This window comes from Ambystoma mexicanum, chromosome 1q (assembly GCF_040938575.1).
Source record: "Ambystoma mexicanum isolate Mex_15411 chromosome 1q, UKY_AmexF1_1, whole genome shotgun sequence".
Classification (NCBI taxonomy): Eukaryota; Metazoa; Chordata; class Amphibia; order Caudata; family Ambystomatidae; genus Ambystoma; species Ambystoma mexicanum.
Genome location: NC_090922.1, coordinates 495,403,143 through 495,427,199, shown reverse-complemented (window position 1 = coordinate 495,427,199; position 24,057 = coordinate 495,403,143). Strand labels below are relative to the sequence as shown.

General features: G+C 42.2%; 1 protein-coding gene across 1 annotated transcript in view; it reads left to right on the top strand.

The window, feature by feature from the left end:
• LOC138521615 (phospholipase A2 inhibitor and Ly6/PLAUR domain-containing protein-like) overlaps positions 1 to 24,057 on the top strand; it is a 293,027-nt gene that overhangs the window by 198,548 nt on the left and 70,422 nt on the right. The window contains exon 4 of the mRNA XM_069634573.1: positions 20,380 to 20,526. Within this exon, the coding sequence (XP_069490674.1) occupies positions 20,380 to 20,526 (147 nt within the window). The remainder of the gene's footprint in view (positions 1 to 20,379; positions 20,527 to 24,057) is intronic.

Here is a 24,057-nt window from a genome sequence, read left to right as displayed (position 1 = left end):
CAGTGTGCTCACGTTGCTCAGTGTGACCACTCTGACTGATAGGAGAGGAGTTCTCTCTTGTCAGTCAGTGTGTTCACATTGGTCAGCATGACCACACTGACTGACAGGAGAGGAGTTCTCCCTTGTCAGTCATTGTGTTCATGTTGTCAGCGTGATCACGCTGATTGATGGGAGAGGAGTTCTCTCGTCAGTCAGTGTGGTCACGTTGCTCAGTGTGACTACGCTTTCTGATGGTACAGGAGTTCTCTCTTGTCAGTCATTGTGTTCATGTTGTCAGCGTGATCACGCTGACTGATGGGAGAGGAGTTCTCTCGTCAGTCAGTGTGTTCACGTTGCTCAGCAGGACCACACTGACTGACAGGAGAGGAGTTCTCTCTTGTCAGTCAGTGTGTTCATGTTGTCAGCGTGATCACGCTGACTGATGGGAGAGGAGTACTCTCTTGTCAGTCAGTGTGTTCACGTTGCTCAGCGTGACCACACTAACTGATGGGAGAGGAGTTCTCTCTTGTCAGTCAGTGTGTTCACGTTACTCAGCATGATCACGCTGACTGACAGGAGAGGAGTTCTCTCTTTTCTGTCAGTGTGTTCATGTTGTCAGCGTAATCACGCTGACTGACGGGAGAGGAGTTCTCTCTTGTCAATCAGTCTGTTCACGTTGCTCAGTGTGACCACGCTGACTGATGGGAGAGGAGTTCTCTCTTGTCAGGCAGTGTGTTCACGTTGCTCAGCGTGACCACGCTGACTGATGGGAGAGGAGTTCCCTCTTGTCAGGCAGTGTGTTCACGTTGCTCAGCATGACCACGCTGACTGATATGAGTGGACTCCTCTCCTGTCAGCCAGTGTGTTCATGTTGTCAGCGTGATCACGCTGAACGATGGGAGAGGAGTTCTCTCTTGTCAGGCAGCATGTCTACGTGTCGGCTCCGTGGATGCTTTTTAAGGGTGCATGGAGGTAAGGTAAGTATTTTTATTTTAAATTAAAAGTGTATATGTGTATTTAAATTAAATTAGTATGTATATGTGTATGTATGAATGCATGCGTGCATGTTGGTGTTTGTGTCAATGCTGTGTTTGGTTTTTTGTATACATGCATGTATGGAGTTGTGTAAGTGGTGGATGAATGCATGGGTCAAAGTGTTTTTTGTGAGTGTGTGTTCAGCACCACGCCTAAATGTAGCCGCCCTGGGGGCAACTTCATTAAGGGGTGGGTCCATGGCATCAGAGGTGCACCTAGGCTAAAATGTCAGGGGGGAAAGGGGACTAACACTTCAAATGTTGGGAGAGGCGCTAACGTCAGAGGCTGTGAGGAAGGTGCAAACTTCCTTGTGTGGGGGTGCCTAACATTTTTCCAAATTTCGAATGAGACTACTCTGCTGAATCTTCAATCTTACAAGCAGCTACCTCTTGCCTTCATTATTGAAACGTCACACTTAAGGACTGCTGTGAGAATGAGGTGTCTCATGTCACCACTTCCCTTCTAATTACTCCCCTAGCATGCAAGTGCTAACCCCACATCACGATTTCAATTACCTAAAAATGTATGGATATGAATGCAGGTGCTAACAGTGAAATGACTTCTCATGGCCGTGCTAATCCCTATGGCAATTCTCACCCAGTTCCTGGCCTCCCCACTCAAAACACCTCCTCACTGGAACTCTTTGAGCTAGCTTTAAACATCCCTTGCCATCAAACTTTGCCCTCAATGTGCCTGCAAGTGTTCCTCAAAGGAGTCTTCTGAGAGTTCATGACTTCATTGGAGTTGTAAACACGCAACTGGTGTAATAAAAATGTCTTAATCAGGTCTGCCTTCGGCCACTCAATTTAAAAACACCCTGCGTGTCTTTCACTGAAGTTCTTTTTAAAAAGAGCATTGGCAAAGCCAACAGTTTTGGCTTGTGTATAAGTATTAGGCATTTACCAGGCACTGCTATTGGCTGCGCTGGTACTCAAACCATTTTGCACCGGCACTATCAATGGCCAGCTAATACCAATAGAGAAGTGCCTTTCCCATGCCTACACGAATGCCCAAACTGTTGGCATTGCCAGTGCTCTTTTTGCTTTCCCTTGATGCACAGGACTATGCATGAAGGTTTAAGCAAACATACTACTTGGCTAAATTGGCCCACTTTGAATGTAGGCCATTCTAGCCAGTAATAACACTTATGGTACACAGTCAGCCTGGATATACTTTCTGTGGCTTGGCATTTTTACTGGCTGGGAGTCCGTACATGCTAATAATGGCATATAATGATGCAGCCTGCATGGACATAGTTAGAACAACCAGCATGAATATATTTTTATACTAGCATATCTCGTGTGGAAAGGCGGCATGAAATGTGTTGGAAAATGCTCCTATGGACAATGTGTGATTTGCAACTATTGGGAATTTCCATGTGCTTCCATACAAAACCAATTGCAAATTGTATGAATTTGTACCCAATTTTGCAAAACAAGTGCTCTAAAATGAATACTTTTAGCCCAATGTTTCAAACATTTTCTTGGGTGTGAGAACCCCCCTCAAGCCACCCTTATTTGGTTTGGGCTCCCTCACTGTGCTCTGTTGATCCTGCCTAATTGGCACAAACATTTAAGCCTCTTAAGTTCAGAAATGTACCAGCCTCCACTCTATATCATTTGTCACTGTGTATGATGTGTGTTTTAATGCACACACAGGGGCGGGGTGCTCCTTAATGATATATGGCATTTATAACGTGCCTGTACACAAGTGTTTGAAGGCACGACAAGGCAAGGAGGGAGAAACAAAACAGTAGGACAAAACACAGATCTTACTAGGCCTTGTGTCATTCAGATCGCGCAAGAACAGGGAAGGGGGGAGGGGAGAAGTGCCGAGGGTGGGGCAGGATGAAGAAGTGCAGTAACAAAGGAGAAATAAGAGTGCAGCCAACGGGTGGCAAGTGTGGGTACTCATAAGTGCAGCCAAGGGTGGAGAATAAGAGCTAGAGCGGGGAGTGTAGGGTTACAGATACAGACCACAAGTGCAGGGGAGCCAAGCGGCAGTGCAGGATTGCAACAGGACAGGCAGGGACCTGGGCCCGAATTCAGAGCTTGACCAGGTGACCAGTGCATGGATCAGGCAGGTGATCAGCAAGGGAGAGGAAGAGAGAAGGCAGAAGCAAAGAGACAGTTCTTGAGGTGCTTCTGGAACCAGAGATGGTTCTCCTCAAGTTTCAGCGAGGCCGGGAGGCTGTTTGCAGGGGAGGCACCAGCCGAAGAAAGAGATCTGCCCTCAACTCTTTGCTTGGAAAAGTGACTGACACTCAGAGAATTGGAGGTGGTGCAGTGGAGAGCTCATGCCTTCTTATATATATTTATTCATATGATAAAAAAGTTAGTCTGGCATGAACCTTTCTTCAGTAGAGAAATCTAACTTTGCTGTAGTTGATTTGGAGTTGTAGTAATAAACCATATTTGGGATCCTGCACACAAACTCAAGAGTAGATTTCTCGAGTCTCCTGTTTGCGGATGTGTCGCCGCTGCCGAGTGCAAAAAAATTCTAAGTGGGCCTCACCAAATGTTTTGCCCCGGGCCTCACCACATCTTCTGACAGCCCTGGTGCTGCACACTGGATCTACTGGATCTTCGTAGGCATTAAAGCCAGATCACTTCCACTCCTGTACACACGAATACTATATAAAACATGGCATCCTCTCCACACACTCCCCTAACATACTAAAAGGCAGATGACTTATTTCAGTCCTGTTCATTGGGTGCCACAAATCGTGGCTCTGAAGAGACTCGCATTTGCAGTCTCCTGCCCTGGGCCCCATTTGTAGTAAAACCAAATGCCAGGTGTCCTGCTATATGTATCAAAATGTTCATTCTATCTAAGTACATCAAAGGAGGTTCAAGATGGAAATGCATTAGTCTGGACACTTTCATGGCATTTTGTAAATGGTTAAAAGAGATCCATTGAGAAAAAAGACTTTGTTTTGCTGATGTTCAATGGTTGCTTCAGAGATTGAAGAATGTATTCTTTTCACACCTGTACATGTTTTCCTTAAAGAGAATTTCCAATAAGAGTGTTTGATCATTTCACAAGTGGTACAACTGGATGCTGAGATGCAACATGCAGTTGTGACATTCATATTGGACTAACTCTTGGTATAGATGGCTAAGTATTGTCTCTGGGGGTGGATCAGAGGTGCACACTCACCTCACATCACCCACCAAACTCACCTTCTCTGCATGCAACAGTCCCCCATTCCTGAGCTCTCTACCTCACACCTGATCAATGACATTACAACAACCAAGGCATAACATGCAAAGTTTGGGCAGGCACATCGCAGATCAACATATTCGTTCATTTGTAAACAATTGAACTAACGATAGCGTACTGCATGCAAATGATATGTTTTATTTAAACTTCAATGTTAGTCTCCTTACATGTTCTTATTGCCCCAATTAATTTCTGTGAGAGATGAAGGGTTTTCATCTCTTGTTTGAGGTCACTGTGTCCTCAGATTTTCATCATATGGCCTGCAAAACTCCTGCCTCCTTCTATATACGTTTCTGACGATTCTCTGTCTCTTCCCACTTCAACTGCCTTCTCACATGTAACCCTTCTCATTTTCTGTTCCTCGCCACTGGGTGGTTCAACAAAAGCAGCAGGCCTCTTTTCACATTCCATAAACTGCTGCTTTCAGTAAGAATGTGTTTCCAGTCTATCTTATCACATCTATTTGGCCACTGTACTGGGATGGGCCTTGTCTGAATTTTGGGATTGAGTCTTGAGTAAATCTCCAATGAGTATTTCAGGTCTGCACATTGACTGCACTTGCATTTTATTCATTCTTCACCCTACACGTTATGCCATCCACATTTATACTGGAATCCTTTATGTCATTGTGCAACTTTTGAGAGAGAAAGGTTTAATGATTTCTCCAAATACATCACTTGAATTAGTAAGACACACGCCATTGTAGTTGGCGTCACTCTGAGCTAAAACTGCTTCCAGCACTGCATGCTTAGAATTCAGCCTATGATGCCCAAAAGACATTACAGGAAATTGTCCTGTGGTAGATTCTGGCCACTGGCATACCATTCAACATATCCACTCATTGCTATCTGCACGTCTCTGTCTACCTGGAGCCACCAATATACTGCCATCACTCTTAGAAAGAGTTGCTTGTTAAATCCCTTTTGGGCGTTAATGATTTTGCTAACTTTTGTGTTTGTGAACGATGTGGCTTTATCACCTATGAATACAGATACTTCTGGAGCTATTTGTCTGTACGGTTTTATTGACAAGGGGTGGCTCATTTGTTCTCCTTATTTGTCTATCACATAATGTCACTCTCTTTGCAATGTTGCATCATCCTCCATGGCAACCATACATTGTCATGTGCTTACATTATCTGTGTTTGTTTTCACCACATCCCTCAGGGAGACCACAACATAATATTCTTTCATGAAGGTGGGCAATGTCTTCGCTCAGAATCGGAATAGGGACAAACAATCTGCAGGGTCATTCTTCGAAACCTAGTACAGGTTTCACGGTAAACGTGCATTCATTTAGTTTTGCTGCTCACCTTCCTAGTCTATGTGCCCACAGGGTGATCAAGTTCGCCAGGGGGTGATGATCAGTCATCAAACAGAACTTTAATTCCACCGTATATAATCTGATATCACAATGGGACAAGCACACAACACACCTTCTCGTGAATAATGGAATCACTCTGCTCAGAATGGGACAATAATGTGGAAGCAATAGTCGTCATCTGTTCCACCCCATTCCTCTACTAAATTGGGATAATGACTGATCCACATGCACTGGCATTAACACAAGTCCCGGTTTCCTGCTCCAAGGTCAATTGGCTTGAGGCATGGCACATTGGCATTGTATCATATGGCTTTGGAAAATGCTTTCTCTTGATCCCTGTCCCATTGGCAATCGGGGCCTTTCATAAATAACCTATGCAATTGTTTTATCTTTCGAAAGAGTTGAGAACACCTTTTGCATAATATTCCAACAGACCCATAAATGATTTGAGCTTTTTCTTGGGGTCTGAGGGTGGGAACTCTGTGTCCACCTGTAATAGATGAAGCTGCTCTCCTTCAACTGAGTGGTATATCCCAAGTACTTAGACTTGTGTGTCATAATTTCGTACTTCAAGAGCCTGGTGCTGGCCTATTTCAGTCTGCATGACACCGTTTCTGGTGCTTCATCAAGATCATCTCAGTCCTCCCCGTATATCAATGTGTAATTTTGGAAGTATGCCACATGTTGGAGCATGTGGGCCATCATCCTTTGGAATACCTATGTGGCTAATTAGGGGCCAAACAAAATCCTGGTATATAGTACACCAGAAAGAGTGATGCATGTTGTCAGTGATGTAGGTGCTTCTAACAACTGTATTTGCTGGTAGGAATAATGTGCATGCCTTGTTCAACATCATGCACATTCTCAAATGCTAGGTATGGTATAGCTTCACATGATCAATTCTCTATTCAAACTCCTGAGGTTCATGCATAGCCTCATCTTCTTGGAGTCTGCTTTCTTAATTAGGATCATGTGGTTCCACCATCTGTGGTTTCTACAATTTTCATAATTCCTTCTCTGTGAATATCCTTCAACAATTATTTGAGGCTTTGACTGTTGGTAATGAGGGTCAATCGCAGCTTGTGTTTAACTAGTACAATACCTGGTACAAGACATGCTTCTTCACACGTGCCATACCATGTTGGAACAATTGTCTGTACATTCTCACAATTCCTTCACAGAGCTCTTTTTTTTAGTCTTAGCACCTCTCCACTGCTACAAAGATTTATTTTCATCTTGATTGACGTTTATTTGCATCACGCCAAAATGAATGGTCTTGGTTCCACAACATGAACTTTCCTGATGCCGTGTGCACTCGGAATTTGATGGTGTACCTTGTTTACCCTTAAAGGAGTGCATGTGTACCCCTGCAAACCTTAGAATGGCATGTTTCTTTTCCATGGCACCAGTAGGGCTGACGCTGGACACAGGGGTCCACCTGCGAGACCCAAGGAGACGGAGGCAACAACTCCAGCCAACCCTTACCATCCCCCACCGCCCGTACAGCCAAAACTAGATACCATGGGGTTGTGGAACAGACGAGATACCACCAATCACCACCCAATCGGAAGTATAGACACTAGCAGGTGCGCTAGTCATGTGGGTGGGGGTGAGGAGCATGCAAAGTTATTAAGGGAGCGGGCAGAGGGGACAGCTAAATCCTCAAATGGCCTTGAATGCAAAAACGGGCACGCACCTCCTGAGGCACAGGGTGCACAAGCATCCCGTCGTGTAAGATTACACGAGCCCAACCGATTCAATCCAGGATAGAGATACCAACTAACAAATACTACTAACGATTTCCTTCTCTGCATACACCTCTCAAACTCCAAACCAAACACAACCACAAACCTCCAGCACAGCAAACCGCACGAACTTCACTACACTGCAACAACAAAACAAAAAACACACTTAGACTCGCATATCAGCACACGATGACTACCGGCCGCATACACCCCAGGCCCAGCTGACGGAACCACCGGGCTGAGGCTGCCAACAGCACATCACTGCAATCTTGCACTTTTCCAGCCTCCACCCACTAACCCACCTCTCCCTCCCTCTTTCAGAGCCGCCAGAGCGCCAGGGGACCACTCCGGTGGTGATAGTGCGCGGTACAAATGACCTTTAACATTAACATTAACATGTCTTGATTCTTACCTGACAGATCTGCAATCTGTCCAATGTAATGTTGTTGTTGTTGCCCACGGTCTGAATACCAGTTGACCAGACTCTGCTACATTAGATTGCTCTGTATCAGAATGAACACAACTGGGTGGCTTGGTAAATGGAAGCTTTGAAAAGGGAAACCCTTTTTGCGTCTTCACAGAACTCATCCTCTCCTCCATGTGAATGTTCTACCTCCACCTCCCAGGCAGCTTTTATAGTTTCTATGTTCAGTAGGGCACACCACTACCCTTTCCCCCACCATTAACTTTTTCTGGTATGCTACCACTGAGTCTAGCAATTGATAGGTCTAGCCAGATAAGGCAACATGGTAGTCCAGTAGTTCTCAACCGTCCTAAGAGATCAGGAACATGGCCGTATGCACTCTGTACCTCTGGACTAAGCACCGCATGAGATCATCATTTTCGGTCAAGAAGGGCCTTTGTGAAGTTTGCTCTCAATGCACAATCCATTCCATTCGTTCTCTGTAAAGAAATCCACTAAATATTTGTATGTATCTAATGACCACCAAATATGTTGATAAACTAAAATATTTTCTATATCTGTTATTCCCTTAAGAAAATAAAAAAAAAAAAACACAATAAATCCGAACGTCAGAAACTGTTTCTGTGATTCTAAACATGGGTGATATTGAACTCAACTGGAGAAAAGTAGTATTGTAACTCATTATATTTTCTGTGTCCTCTACTAACATGCCTCACTTAAAGCCCTGATTAAAGCCCTGATTATAATCAACATCATAGTTCCCTCTTCTCTGACTTGCAAAGGCAATGCAAGTGGTAAAATCACTACAGTGGTAATGGCAATGCAAGTGGTGAAATCACTACAGTGGTAATGAGATACGTAATCAATTCTGGTCAGCGCAGGGAGAATCCCAAATCCTTGGGATCCGTGACTACAACTGCTCCAGAGCTGTATAAAGGCACTTGGATGTAATGCTTCTAGGCAAGTTGTGACCTAGCCACATATTCAATGTGGACCTGGATCAGTATTTGATTTTGGAGAGACATTTACTGTAGTTCATGTTTACATTGCCCATTGTTATTTAAAAATTAATCTAAAATCAATAAATAGGGCACTGGTCAACTGGATAAAACCCACCTCACAAGACTGATGCCTTTATTCAAAGTCAATGGTCCAATACACTATACTTCCATTTCTCTGGTTTTAAACCATGTACAAGTGTCCATAAGCATGAACACAGCATGGGACCACAATATGGATTCTGCAGGTACAGCTCTTTTGCTTTAGTTCATTACTCAATCTGTTAAAAAAGCACTGGCTGATTGAACAGTGTGGTAATGTTTTTAAAGTATGTGCATGTTTAGAGAGTACATTCAGATCAAATTCTAGGGGGTCCCTATAACTCTGGTGGAAAAGGAGAACAAATAATAATCTAAACACACTCTTCTCATGGGATAAATCAGTGTAGCACAGTTGAATGAACTCAGAAATCAACATCACAATATTGCATCCATGCTCTATGCACATAATTCAATCTACTAATTAGTGGTGTGCAGAACATGATAACATGTGCACAAAATTGTAATCCATACATATCAGATAATCACATAAATGTAGCAACACACAGTGTAAGTATTAGCACATTCCCCATAATGTTGTGATACAGAGTAGGCAATAATCAACATCTATTCGGAGAGAACAGCTATTGTTACAACGACATTTGCTATTGCTTTATGGGATCAACATTTCTAAATGGGCACATTATCAAATGATAATTTTTTGGGTTAGCATTTAGGTAATTATAATAGTCAATAGTGTACCTTGACTATCCTTATTTGGGCAGTCAAATTTTGAGAGGTGAGTGCTGATGTTTATGGGATTGGTGCGAGCTGACATATTAGTTATGGAGGTTACTTGTTCCTACCATGGGGATTGCTGTGCATGACTTCATGGCAATGATGCCGTCAGTTCCGCTGGCAGTATTGGCAATGCATGTGCTTTTGCCAGTTCCACCACATATTGTTGTTTTGTTTTCATGGTGGTGGTTATCATGATGATCTGTGGCCGTGCATCTACTGCTTGTCATGGTGAATAGGAATGACAGAACGAGCTGCCTAAACTGCTGTTTGTATACTTTAAAAGTGTGTCAGGTATGTGGCACCATGACTTGGTGCTGCTGCTGATGGCGATGCTGCCAGTGGGGCAAGGGGCAAAGCAATACATGCAACTGGGGTTTTGATTCAGGAATTCTGTCTAATTGGCAAATGGCTGATCAAGGATAACTTTGAATCAATAATAGCCTATTAGGGCACAAACACAAATGAATAGTAACAAAGCAAAGGTCAAAACACATCAACATCACCACTAGGTTCTCCAATGTAAGAGCAAGAAACATTGCAAAAACGAAACCAAATCCTTCCTTTAGAAACTCAAAGCTTGCAAGTGTGAAAAGCAAGACGTTCTAGTTAGGGCCTGCCCACACTTTTTGTTTGCATGATTTCATGACTATTCATATAAAATATGAGATGGTTTATTACAGCTGAAATCGCCAGAAGATAAGCATGCAAGGTCGGTAGTTAGGGTTCTAAAACAGGGATCCATAATAATAAAATGATCGGATGCTTTCAAGTGGAAGAAAATTGCAGGTGAAGGGAAAAAAGGGGTGTTGGAAATGAAGAGGAGAAGCTAATGCTAAAGGTGGGAACTTGCAACAAGAACTGGAGTGTTTGCAGGTTGTGTGTCTGGGTTTCATTCATATGGAGTGACCGCTCTGGGGTGAGGGCAGTAGTGTTGTCAATCTTACTATCGCCCATTGGCATCACAAAACATTGTGCCCTGTTTTCATGAGTTTGTCCTGGAAGGAGTTCATCCCTTCCTGCCCTTCCTTCCAATAACATTTCCACAATGTTCAAACTCTGCAGCTGGGTACAATAAATGCTTATCTATGTACCATGGGTGCCTCTGACCTCGGCTTCTCTCCTGAGGAACGTGAAAGGGGTTTGTTTTTCAGAGCTGATGTAAACAGAGCAGCAACCCCACATCAATAAGTTTATTTTATTCTGTTCACTGCGTGCTAGTCCTTACAAAATGGCGATACTAATACCTCAAGTGTAATGCTGCCGGACCAAGTGGTGGTAACAGTAATATCATTTGGTGGCATCTCAGTGGTGATAATACCTCTGTCTTGGGAAACCCACTTTGCTTGTCCAATCACATCTCCTTTCACCTGGCGACGCTCCCCATCATAACAGGCAATTTCCTTAGAGTAGATTTGTTAACTGTCTTTCTGGACCTAGAGACCAATGGTTTATTAACCCATTCCACAGGCTTCCCCAACCTTTCATGGCTCACTGACAATGCTGGCTGGGTTGCTGCACCCTCAAATGCCTGGGTGTGGTCCTGTTAGGAGGGTCTAGGGCACTCTTCTCACCAGGCACCAGCAAGAAAGGAGAGGTGTTTCACACTTCTCCCAGCTCCCTGCCTGAAAGGCCTTCCAGAGCAGCTGTGCAGTGAGTCCGGCCTAGAGCCGAACCAATGGACAGGTAAGCATTGTATTTTTTGAGTGTATATGTATGTATGCATGTAGGTGAGTGATTGTGTGTATCTGTGAATGAGGATGTAATGCTTTTGAATATGCACATGAATGAATGTGGGTGATTGCTGAATGTGCAAGTGAATGAGTGAATTAATGCTATTGATTGTGTCAGTGTATGAATGGCGAATGCATGCAAGTTAATTTTGTTTTTCTTTTTTTATCAGATTGAATGTTTGAATGCATGCTTGTGATTGACTACATGGCTGTGTGACTGCTTGTGTGTTGTATTCACCCTCACTCACTAAATAATATAATCACAATCTTTGAGCACAATTACTATTCATGCGACCTGTGAATTTCAATGCGATAAATTAATCATTATAATAACGTAAAAAGAATGCAGGTAGGTGGTGAATAGCTGCATATTATCACTGTTCAGCTGGCGAGCAGAGGCCTTAAACAATACATGTCCATTGAGAAGCTGTTAATCACTGTTTGATAGTAGAATGCTAATGTGAGGGGGAAACCCCCCAAAAAAGGGACGAAAGTGCTAAGAACATTTCTTGAGTCTACTTGAGGGTGGTGATGGCCTGAGGGTGCCAGCAAAGGCGGTCTGTAATATGTGTGCTATGCACGTTTAATGTCCCGAATGAAAGGAGTGTGCTTTAGTCAGAAGACTGCCAACACATGGCAGCTGCTCGGACTCCATGGCCCTGGTGCCCATTTCAACAGAAAGTGTTTAAAACCAGGCACTGTGGGGGAAAGTTGGCGCACGCAGACAGCAGGGGCATGTTTTCTTAAAGGGTAATGGCAGACACACGGACATGATGAGCGTTCTCACATATATGGTTGGAAGATGGGGGCATTTGTATTTTGTAGCCTTGATGCTGGATTTAAGGGCAAAACAGCTAACATGATGATTTTTCCTGCATATGGGCTTGGGGCATATGTGTAGCCAGGAAGTCGTTGTTTTCTTACTATTGCATAGCATTCTATAATTGCGCTAAAGGCAACACCAAGATGAGCATTCTTACATATGGGGGGAATTTGTGTAGCCCAAAAAGACATGGTTTTTTACTATTGCATGGCATTTTATACTGGCTTTAAGGACAAAACATGTGTTCTTACTATGGCATGACATTCTATACTCAAGTTAATTGCAAGGCAAAGATGACTGTTGTTAGACAGGAAGAAGGGACATGTGTGTAACCAGCAGAGACATTTTCCTACTATGGAATTGCATTTCATAATTGTGTTAAGGGCAAAGTCAACTTGACGAGTGTTCTTATATTTATGGCATTGCATTTGTGCAGCCAGCAAGGAAATGTTTTCTTACTGTGGCATTATATATTGCCTTCAAGGGCAAAGGCCTTACAAAAGAACAATTATAAAATAAAAAATCCAACAATAGGAGTGTTCTTACATTCGAGATGGAGGGCACTTCAGCAGTCAGCTAAGAAGTGTATTCTTATTGTGTCTCTTGATTTTTTATCCTGGGATTAAGAGGAAAGCCAACATGATGCGTGTTCTTGCATGACCATAATGGCAGATCCAGCATTGACATGTTTTCGTAAAACATCATGCCTGGCATTATGGGTTGAGTGAAAATGAGTATGTTCTTATGTGGAAATGGACAAGTACAGAATGATCTTGTTTTTTCACACTAACATATAGTGGTCATCAACATGTGTTGGCAAATGCTACTGTGCACTGTTAGTGATATGGCTTTTTCATGGATTTCTCCCCTCCTACCCTACAAAATGGACTGCAAACTGTGTGGCGTGTTAGTCCATTTTTCACAGAAAGTGTGCTTTAAAGTAAACCATTTTAAGAAGCACCCCCTGGCTTGGTTTGGACTCCCGAGCTTTGCCCCCACACATATTCATGGGAAATATGTATACCCTTCTTATTAAAAGAATCCCCATCTGCCACTGTCTCTAAAGGCCTATATCAGCAGCGTAAAGTGTGAAGGATTCCAACCTGGTGTCACACACTGGACCAGGACCTTCGCCCTCAGCCTTAGATGTAGCACACACTTAGAATGCTTTTTTCTTTAATTTCAATGAATTTGAATTCAGCCGATACCAGACGCATCTCACAACCCCTTTTACAAATACCCCGGGTTACAATGGACCATCAACCAGGCTAGTGGGTGGTAACACAATATTTATTTATTTTACTTTCAAAGAAAATCACACAATTTTTATATTGGGGATTAATCACCAGTGGGGTGATAATTCAATTAAAACCACTGAAATACACTTGGTTAACCTTCTACATGAACATATCCAAAGCACAAATTAATAGGAGCACTTTTTCAATTAGGATAGATAGCACTAGAGTTATGATTCCCCCTGCAATGTTCCCTCAACCCACAATTAATCTAATTCTGAGTGGATAGAAAGAAGCAGCAGGTAGCCAGGCATATGTGGCAGCAAATCTGACCTTCCATCACAAAATAAGAGGCAAAAACTCTTTGCAATGGCCTAAAATGACACTCAGGTTTTAACAAATAATTAATTATATGTGTAATTAAATAATGATGTACATATGTTTTATCACAGTCTCAGGGGTGTTGTATCACTAGCCACTATAAATTAAGGTATCACCAAAGGCATAATGTTCACAAAGCAGGTTGAAATTGAAAACACAGTGCAGTCAAATCACACATGGAAGAATTGCATTTTTTCTAGTTTGCAGTTTTGAATGTCAAAAACATTTTTTCAGAAGAACGGGTGAAATACTCTGAATTGGAATGCGGCTTTTGGGTTGGGGATAGAGGCACTTCACAGGGACAATATAGAAGTGAAAGGATGGCTATAGTTCAAGAATTGAATGAGAATTTCAGGTGGCATGAGGTTCGATTTTAGGAAAATAAAGCAGTTAAAAACGAAAATCGGTTTAGAAGGAAAGGAAAAGTTTTACTTACATGAAATGTAATGGCTAGAAAAGAGGAACGCCACCTGTGTATATAAAAGTTACGCTGCAGTTGTAACCCGTCACGCAGTGTACCCCTTTTCTTTAAGGAAAATTAATTTATTTAATCACAATATTTCTGCGGAGTTACAAGATGGGGTGAATGAAAGAATGGCACTAACAAAAGCAAAACAAGAACGGGTGCAAAGAGAATTAGAACAGTTTAGACAAGTTATCAGGGTATGGATAGGATGACTTAGAAAATAGGGCAAAGCCAAAAAGGGTCAAGATGGTGTATGCTATGTGTTGTTATGGGATTGGAAAATAATCACATTCAGTGCTGGAGTTTGGAATTTGGGGCAGCCAACTGAATTCTGTACTCAAAAGGTTCTGGTCACCGGATAGCGGGCTCTCCTGGCAAAAGACAGCTGGGCAAAGGTCTGGTCACGGCACAGCGACGCCTCAGCTGGATGGAGCGGGTAAGCAGATCAAGCAGGCAGCACTCCAGAATCCCAAAGTGGGCTCAGCCACCTTTCCCCTTTCTCCCTGAAGTTAGTGGGATTTTGTTATGGAGTTTCAGTGCTGAAGGGTGGTTCTGCCTGTTAGTAAGGCCTGGGTCAACTATCCCTTTTGTGGCAGTGGGGTCTGGAATATTGCAGAGTGAAGGTGGAATATCTGGATACATAGGCTCTGGAAAATTCAGAAGAGAATGTCTAGAGTTCTGTCAGGGTCCCTTATTCATAAGGCATGGTGACATGATAGAGTTATATGGTGGGGCAGGCTTAAGCTAGGCACGCCTCTAACAACTGGATTGGACATGGGTGATTGTTAATGCCTTCCTGTCAGCTGGTTGGACTTTTCTAGAAATGACATTAGCTTTATGATGTGGGTTTACTATGTCCAGAACTTCCCACAGTTAATTTTGCCCCAAACCAGTTTTGACATGAATGGCACATTTTTATAGTTGTGACATCTTAACAAATTACATAGGCAGATTACATATTTTATGCAGATCATAGCAGTCCAATTCTTACGTGTGTAGGACTTTGTTTTGCCCGTCTAATAATTTTTTGATATTTTTAGTGAGAAATATTCGACCTAAAATTCTACAACTTTAGACATGTGTATAGATTATCATAAGGCATCTTTCCATTAATTTGTAATGTTCCATCATATGTCCTTTACCCATGACTCACATTCTTCTGGTGTTTGTGTCCCATAGATGCTATGAACAGCCACAATATCTGGTTTGAAAGCCACGGAAATCACATTTAAACTGTACAACTTTAACATTTCTGAGCTGTCCGGTTATAGACTTAACAGTCTTAAAAGTTTATTCATCAAATAGTATCTTGAGCCAAATGGGACTGGCCTTTGTTCTTCAACTGGCCGGTAAGATAGCTCAGCGGGTTGAGCACTTGCTGCTGTCATCTGAGTGTGATCTGCAGGTTGCAGGCTCGAATCCCGGCATGGCAAACTCAGCCTTTCAACCTTCCGAGGTTGATAAATGAGTACCAATTTTGGTTGGGTGATATTGTATGTAAGTATGTGCTCTGTAAAGCGCTTTGGATTAAGGTGCTATCTAAATAACACATCATTATCATTAACTCGGCCCATTTTATTTTCTCAGCTAACACCAACTGTCAATTCAGTCCATGGTGGCCATGGGGGTTTCCAGTTTGATTGAATGTTTATTGCCACTTCCCCACTTCATAGGTTGTTGTCCCAGAATCTATTGTCTCAGCTTGGAGCACAGACAAAAGTCTGATGAGCCTGTGATATGTGGCCTTCTGGCCCATTCAAAGTTTTCCAAAGGTAGCCATTAACATGCATATGTCCTAGAATCTATTGTGGCTCCTTCTTTCGGGGGTTAGGCCACTCCTGTTGTCAGCCAAATGTCCCTTGAGCAATGGCAGAAAAACCTGTTTGGGCACATTTTCCCAGTGTAGCCACTGCCATTATTTGTTTATTTTATTTCGTTTTGCATGGGCCTTATCCAACATACACTTTTAAAACAGGTATTTTTTGTATTTGTAAAGGTACAATTAAACATGTAATGAAGCCTGTTGGCATGTTCCTTTCAAAAGGTTCCATCTGAATTTCCCACATTGTTCTGTTGCCCCAGTCAGTTTCTCTTTTGCAGCAATCTGTTTAATACACATATCCACTGACATTGACATAGGCCCAGAGAGCCAGGCTGTATTGATGTTTTACTTTTTGTAACTCAAAAGTCAAGCGTTTTCCCCTGCCGCTGAAAGTAAGCTTCTTTTGATTTCTCAGATTTGGCCTGACATGGCCTGTCATTCAGGGATAAGGGTCTCTTCTGCTGGAGCACAATCTGGGTATGGGTGAGCATGACAGGGTCTCACTGATAAAAGTAGTGTGATAATGAACAGATGAAAATAGCGTCAGGGCAGCATCCTTTTTCATGTAAAATATTCCCTTTTCAATGGGAAGCAAGCAGCAGAGCAGATCTGCTTTTCAAATCACGTCTTTTGGTGCATATAAGAACACACACTGACACCTTTCTCAGTGTGTTCCCTGTTCCAACTCACCCAATAGTTGTTTGGCAAGATGGTGCATCCATCCTTTTGTAGCAGCAAAACACAGTTTTGATGCAATGGTGCTCCAAGGAGCCAGCACAGCCATTTGCTGTTGACTGCTGAAGTGCAGCTTGATCATGGATGGGAATTCTGCTGAGTAGGTCAATGTACCCCACAAAAGTAAGAATTAAACTCTTATTTTGTGCAATTTTTTATGTTGTACAATAAATGTGTGTAGGTGCTAACACCAACAATCTTATTCATACATATGTATTTTCTCTCTGGATGCTTCACATTCCATCAATACCTTCCTGATATTTTTCTGTGCTCTCTTCAATGATCTTCTCTTGGTAACCCATTTCTTGCAATGTTGCCATGTTAATATATCTTATGCTGAAATGTCAATACAAATATTTAAATTAAAATAAATGGCTGGCTTCCTATTCAAAGTTTTGTTCCAGCTGCTATTGCTTTTGAGCCTCAAGAACTGTCCAAATGGTAAATTATCTTTAATGTTCTTGAGGTGTGTTCTCTGTCAGCATGATAGGGCATTTCCATAAATCGGCTTGGGAAATGGTTTTACATTCAGGACTCCATCATTTAGCTATATTGTTATATCAAACAAATCTACTTGTTCCTCACTGATGTCAGATGTAAATTGCAGGTGTCTGTTTGTGAATTCAGTCACTGCATGAAGGCTTTGGCAAAGGCCTTGGTGCCATTCTATACTACAATGATATCCTGCATAAATTGTTTCCAAATAACAATGCTATTGTTATAAGGATTATTTTCAGCATAAGCTATTTTCTCTTCAAAGATATTCACATATAGATTGGCTACACGTAGGGCTATTACAGATTCCATAGCATTAGTTTTCAGTAATCCAATTTCTGTATTCCAACAAAATAACTCTTTTGGTACACATTTATTTGCTAAATCTGAATCAAAATGGCTCCAAGTACATACAAAGTGGCCTGTTGAAATATTTCCATGTACAAGGATACTATATGTCCATACTTACAGATTGGTATGTTTATCATGGCAGTTCTGCGCCGAGAGGTCTGCCACCACCATTTCACGCCACACCCGTTCTGCACCTGACAGACATGGCCCGCCACCCATGACATCCCTGACTTGACACCATCTCCTTACCTAAAAACCCAGGTCACTCCTGGCATATGCAACCCAGGTCATTGGCATCCTCTAAGCCCCCACTCCTCATCTTCACCTAGCTGCTGACCCCTTATGCCCCCATTAGATTTAATGATGGTCCACACACACAGCTAATTTCCGACAGCACACTGCTACATGCTTATTAGCAACCCAGTGAGTTCGCTCTGCACCTTCTCAAGAAGATTGAAAAAGAGTTTCTTATACCAATGACACATCAGTTGGATGTATGTAGCACGTCTCAGTGTTTGTAACTTAAGTGTGTGTATTTTAAGTATGATACAGAAGATCATACCAGTATAATTGGGTTATTACTAACCCGAGAAGAACTTACCTTTCGTTGGCTACATTCCGAGCCTTACTGAATGGTAATCCTAAGCATGCAACAGTCGCTCGCTCCGGTCCGACACAATATTTTCTTTCCAGATTGGTCTCCATGGAAAGGGAGAAGGGGCTACATGTAGTCCCTCCTCCCGTTCCATGATGACCATTTTCTTTGTTTGCTATGGCCGCCACGGAAATAGAAAACAGACTACGTTTACTGTCCATGTCAGCAATGTATTTTTTTTTTCCAGCTGCAAAATGCGTTGCGTTTCGCAGCTGGAACAAAAACCACTATTAGTTCCCCAATCTAACTGGTTGGGGGTACTAATGGCAATAAGCCTCTCGGCTGTGGGCCATTACTGCATAAGGACTATGCTCAGGCCTGTAACAATGGGTCCTGTGGGCATTACCTTATTTGGCAATGGCCTGCAGTCTCAGAGCTTATTGCCATAGTATGTATAACAAAAAGCTGTCTCCTGATCTGATATCCATCCATTAGCTTTACCTCGATATTCTATTACTGTATTGTAGTCTCTTAATGGGATCTTCTGTAAGGAGACTGTTGGGCTCTGGATCTGTCAAAAGCATAAGGAACTCAACCTCATAGACATACCCATTGAGGATGGCTATAGTGTCTCTCTTCTCTGGCTTGCGTTTAATTATTGTTTTATTATTCAGTACATATTTTAGGGTCTTTTCTTTATATTAAGTGATACTTTTAAAAGGATGCCCGCATCTCTAAAACCTCAATCTCTTTAAGATACTGTGGATTCTGCTGCTCACATATATACCGACCTACTAGGACCGCCAACGCCGACCTCCTCACAGTGCCCAGATTCAAATTCTCCAAAACCAGAGGTAACCGCTTTCAGGTGAAAGCTGCCCAACATTGGAACTCCCTCCCACCTGCTTCAAGGGCTGACCAATCTTACCCACACTTCAGACGCAACTACATTCACTGGATCAATGAAAACGATTGCTAACGTCACCCTGACTACCTACCTTCCCTACCCCTCCCTGTGACCCGGAGCTCCCTTACTTTGTAAATTGTTGTTGATTGCGCCCGCCATGTACATGTACCTTGTATTATGTTATCTGTATAAACATGTAGATTAATTTACAGCACTGTAACCAAGCTAAAAATATTCTTGTTGCTTTCTGCGCCCTGATACCCTCGGGTCTGGCGCGCATTACAAATGAATAAAGAAATAAACAAAACAAAAAACACAAACAAATATCAGTGGGTGATAATCCAAAGGGTTATTTAATCCTGACAGATTGCTGTAGGAGTATTTTATTTATTGAAAAAATATTGGTGTAGATGGTTTTTATGTATTTAAGCTTGAAAACGTTCGTGGAAGTTAAATGGTGCGTTTTCACAATTGCAAGGCCTTGTCCCTTTTTAATGACTTATATCTCATCATTTGTTAATTGGTAGTTAAATAAATTATCTTCCAAGGATGACAACTCCTGGTCACCTTGGGATTGTGATCCTGCTGTTGTTCTATACTTCCACTGCCTCTTTCTAGAACAGGCCTACCTCTTCTGTATCCACTGCCCGTTTGCTTCTCAATAGAAGCCCCTGTTCTTTTGTTCTGAATTAACTTTTCTGTATGACATTTAGGAACCTGCTCCACTTTCCGATAGCTACCTTCCATACGATCTTCGCTGGTACTATGTTGTATTTCTGAATCTCACCTATCTTGTTCTACCTTGTTTATTAACATTGTTTTTTCCCATTTCTGAAATGTTTCATCTATGATCATCTCTAACAAAGATAGGTCTTGTTATGCTTAAAACAATTTAAAATGTTATTTAAAATATTTTAATGCGATAAGAAGTAGTACAACTTTTGAAGACTCCTATAGCTTTGTTCAATTAATATAATATTAATTTTTATAAAATACACAGATTCAAGTTTCATCAAATCTTCTGCTTTTTGTAATTCTTCCTGGATTTGTTTAACATATGCTCTGGTTAGTGTTGCTTCCAAGACAGACTTGTTTCCTCTTAGCTATCCTCTTGACCCTAAGGCTGAAGTAATGGTTTAACTCCTAAATCACTCCAACATTATTGCATAATTTCTTCTTGTATATCAATGGCTTCAAATATAATAGTATCTAGGTACTGTGGGTCATAAGCCCTTTGTGTCAGCAGAAACCTGATTTTCTTATCGTTTTACAGTCCAACCCAATAACAGCACGCTGAATGGAGTCAAATGTCCATCATGCTACGCAAAAGATGAAACAAGCTGTGAGATGGAAGACATCATTAATTGCACTGGAGACATGACCAGGTGCATCTTTGTAGCAGCAACTTTTCGGCTCACTGGTGAGTAAACATGCACTGAGATGTGGTGGTGTGTCTTGCAGCTATATTACCCGCCATGCTTTTTGTGGCAAACTTACCTGTTCAGGAATACAGTGCCCAGCTGCATTTTGCCATTTCCTGTCCTATGGATACAGTGTTCTTTTCACATCTTGTCAATCTCGGTCCTCAGTGTATGACTCTCTTCCATCAGCAGGTACTCGCATAATGTAATTATCAGCACACATCCTACTTACTGTTACCAAAGGGGTGAGGCAGGGGTGCATATTGGCACCCCTGCTCTTTAGCATTTATATCCAGGAGATAATAGACACCCTTGTAAGGGACTGCCTAGATTGTCCAAAGACGGCGTCAATGAAATATCCAGAACATTTTTTAAGCCGGTGACGTGGTCTTGGCAACCATTCCTACAGGCCTGGACAAATCATTACAAATGGTTATGTCCAAATGAAAGGAATTACTTATTTTCAACTGATGTAGACAGCACTAAGGCAGCGGTGTTCACCCGCAATTTGTCAAATATTGCCCCCTGTTGATAAAAGTAAATGAAGCCAAATTAGAGAAGGTCAGACACGTTGATTACTTGGGTGTCAGATTTCACGAATCAGGTGGCTGGAGCCAGCACAAGCTTAAGGCACGGAATAATCTGGAGAAACACAGTGGGGTCATTCAATTCTTTTTTATCAGGCATAGCAGTGGGTCAATATCTCCAGCTTTGGACGTACATAATAAACAAGCCCTACCGACAGTGACCTACGGTCCAGAACTCTGGGGTTATGCCGATACAAGGAAACTGGCTACCTTAGAGCACACATTTTTGAAAACAATTGTTTTCCTACTCAATATCACCTCTTCCACTTTAGTACAACTAAAGCTTAACATCACTCCATTCGAAGACCAGGTTGAATCCAAGCCCGCCCTATATTGGGAATGGCAATGGAAAACAGAGGGCCTGCTATCACTGACTGGAGGCAGAAGTATTAAGTGGGTTGCATACACCGAGTCTGTTCTTTGTGAACTGGGAGCTATTCGTTTATGGGAACATCCAGCAGTTCAACCAGGTGCAAAGGCACCCAGTCTGAAGGAAGCAATAAAAATAAAAGCAAGGTAAAGGCTTGAGAGCAAGGCATCTCTTAAGCAAGGTCTGGAATATCTATTGTTGTTGACGACTGTTGGTAAATATGTCTATCTTGATTTAATAAATTGCCCATATGAACGATCACTGTACGTCTGCTTGAGATTGGGGATCTTGCAAACCGCCTTCTTCACAAAATCCTGGATGGACCTATGTAGGTTGGCTAATGAAACCCTTACTCACTTTAGGCTGATCTGCCCCACCACATTGAATTTCTGGTACCACTACCTGAAATTTGTATTGAAGGAAGTGGGGATTCGTCATGTAGACAAAGCTTTGATGCTTTTAATACAGTCAATGCGGCCTCATGTTATCAAAGCGAGGTATACGCACAGAGTGTGGCTTCAACAATTAAAGATTAAAAAAACTGCCACTATCCCAATTTCAATAATACACTGACGTAATTTTATACTTACACCAGTCGCTGTTATCCCTGTTTAGCTTTGTGGAAACCTTTGTTTTTTTTAGCTTGAGGTAATACATGTGGTCATTTTAGAAATCATGGATTGGGAATTTGTTAATTGTGAATAGTTAAATGACCATAGTCATGGCTGAAAATTTAAATCTTTCCAAAAGCCAATTAGAGCATCGCTGAAGTGAACCAGAGTGCAACCTGGGTGCAAAACTGCGAGGTTGCGAGCATGGCTCTTCTCACAACAGTGATCTAGGAACTATTAAATGCACGGGTCCTGACTTGTGTAGACAGCAATGCCCGTCAGTTATTCTATGCCCTAAATAATGAACTCATGTTTTCTGATCCTCCTGGTTCGACAACTCTGAGCTGGCTTTTTTATATAATGTTTACCTTCTGATGACTATACATTTAACAGGCATGCAATATGCTCTATTTCTTAGTTCTTTGTATTCGATGCCTAGGGATGCATTGTAAATTGTGCTTTAATTAAAGGTTTTATACCGAATAGAAGTTGGTTTGACTGACTGTAATTATCGGCATAGATATGTTCACCTTTTAGGAGCTGGGTGCACTCCTGGGCCAACAGAAACTCCTTGTCAGGCATTTATATGAGCAAGTATGCCTTCCCCTTTGGGCTTTTTTGTCAAACTGTGAAATGATTACCCATTATCCACTGGTTGTTTGCCTTGGCCCAACTGACACAATTGAGTCTTTCCAACAATTAAGCAGACCTGTCTGTGTCCACATGACAAGAGATGAGTTCATAAAGTTACCTCTTAGTGTCAGCTCCCTCTTCTCCTGGTTCTTGGTCTACTGTCCATGTGCCTTCGCAGACAACTTTAAACCCACTCTGTGCCATTGACTGCTAGGCCGTAGGTTCTTTTATAGAGCTTCTGATTTTGTTTTTAATGTCTAATATTTCTCCTAATGGGGTGTTTCCTGTTTTCTCTAGACGTTCTGCCTATAACTGGGAATATTTCCTTCCCAATCTTTTTCTATAAGACGTTTTCTTCAAACTAAAGAGTGTTCCTAGCTATGGCTACTTAATGTCCCCATTAGCAATTATTACTGATGAGGAATTGTGCATCGGTGGCTAAGATCTTAAAAGAAATGTGGGATTGGGACTGTACAGCACAAGCACAAGCCTGCCCATTGTCCCTAGTAGGCAGAGAGATGCTTGGTCATACAGTAATTGTATTTCTCTTTCAATGAAGAATCAGCATGAGAACAAATGCTGCACCTATGCAGTGCCAGAAATCGTCCACCTTAGTGACAGAGGACATTGTGGGACATTCTTAACTATAGTTACTCTGAGGGCCAAACCGGCAGAGGATGGAGGAGTTGTGTGTAACTGGTGGAGAGATAGAACGGGTACTCTTCTACAGAAAATGCCTAAATTGTATATCCCTTGGAGCATCCTACATGTACACCTAACAACATTAAACGTAATGGCCTGGAATCCAATGAGGCAATATACGGAATCACCATATATGAATTCTAGGTAGCACATGTGTGGCACATGTGTATTCATAGTCCCCAAGTGCCCCTGTACAAGGGGTATTTCATATGAGGTTGGCACAAGAGAGAACTCCAGGAACACTTGTCCAAACCTGTTCCTTCCATTTCCATGATTGCTCCATCTCTTGCACTATCTGACTGTTGGACAGGTATTTTCAGGTACATTATGTCTTGGCAATAATAATATTGTAGCATTTATATAGCGCTACGAACCCTCAGGCATCTGAGCGCTGCTTATTATTACCCACAGTGTGTGGTGCTAATTTATCGACCTCGGAAAGGATGAAAGGCTGCGTTTGGCCCTGCCAGGATGGGAACCTGCATGAGCAGGCTCTGCACAGATGTCAAAGCGAGCGCTCTACTTTCTGTGCTATTGGTACAAGGGGAAAATGCAAGAGCCCTCTGACTCTTCTGAATGTTTTTCTCTTAGTGTGAAATAATGTCAGGGGGAGAGTTTGCAACATTC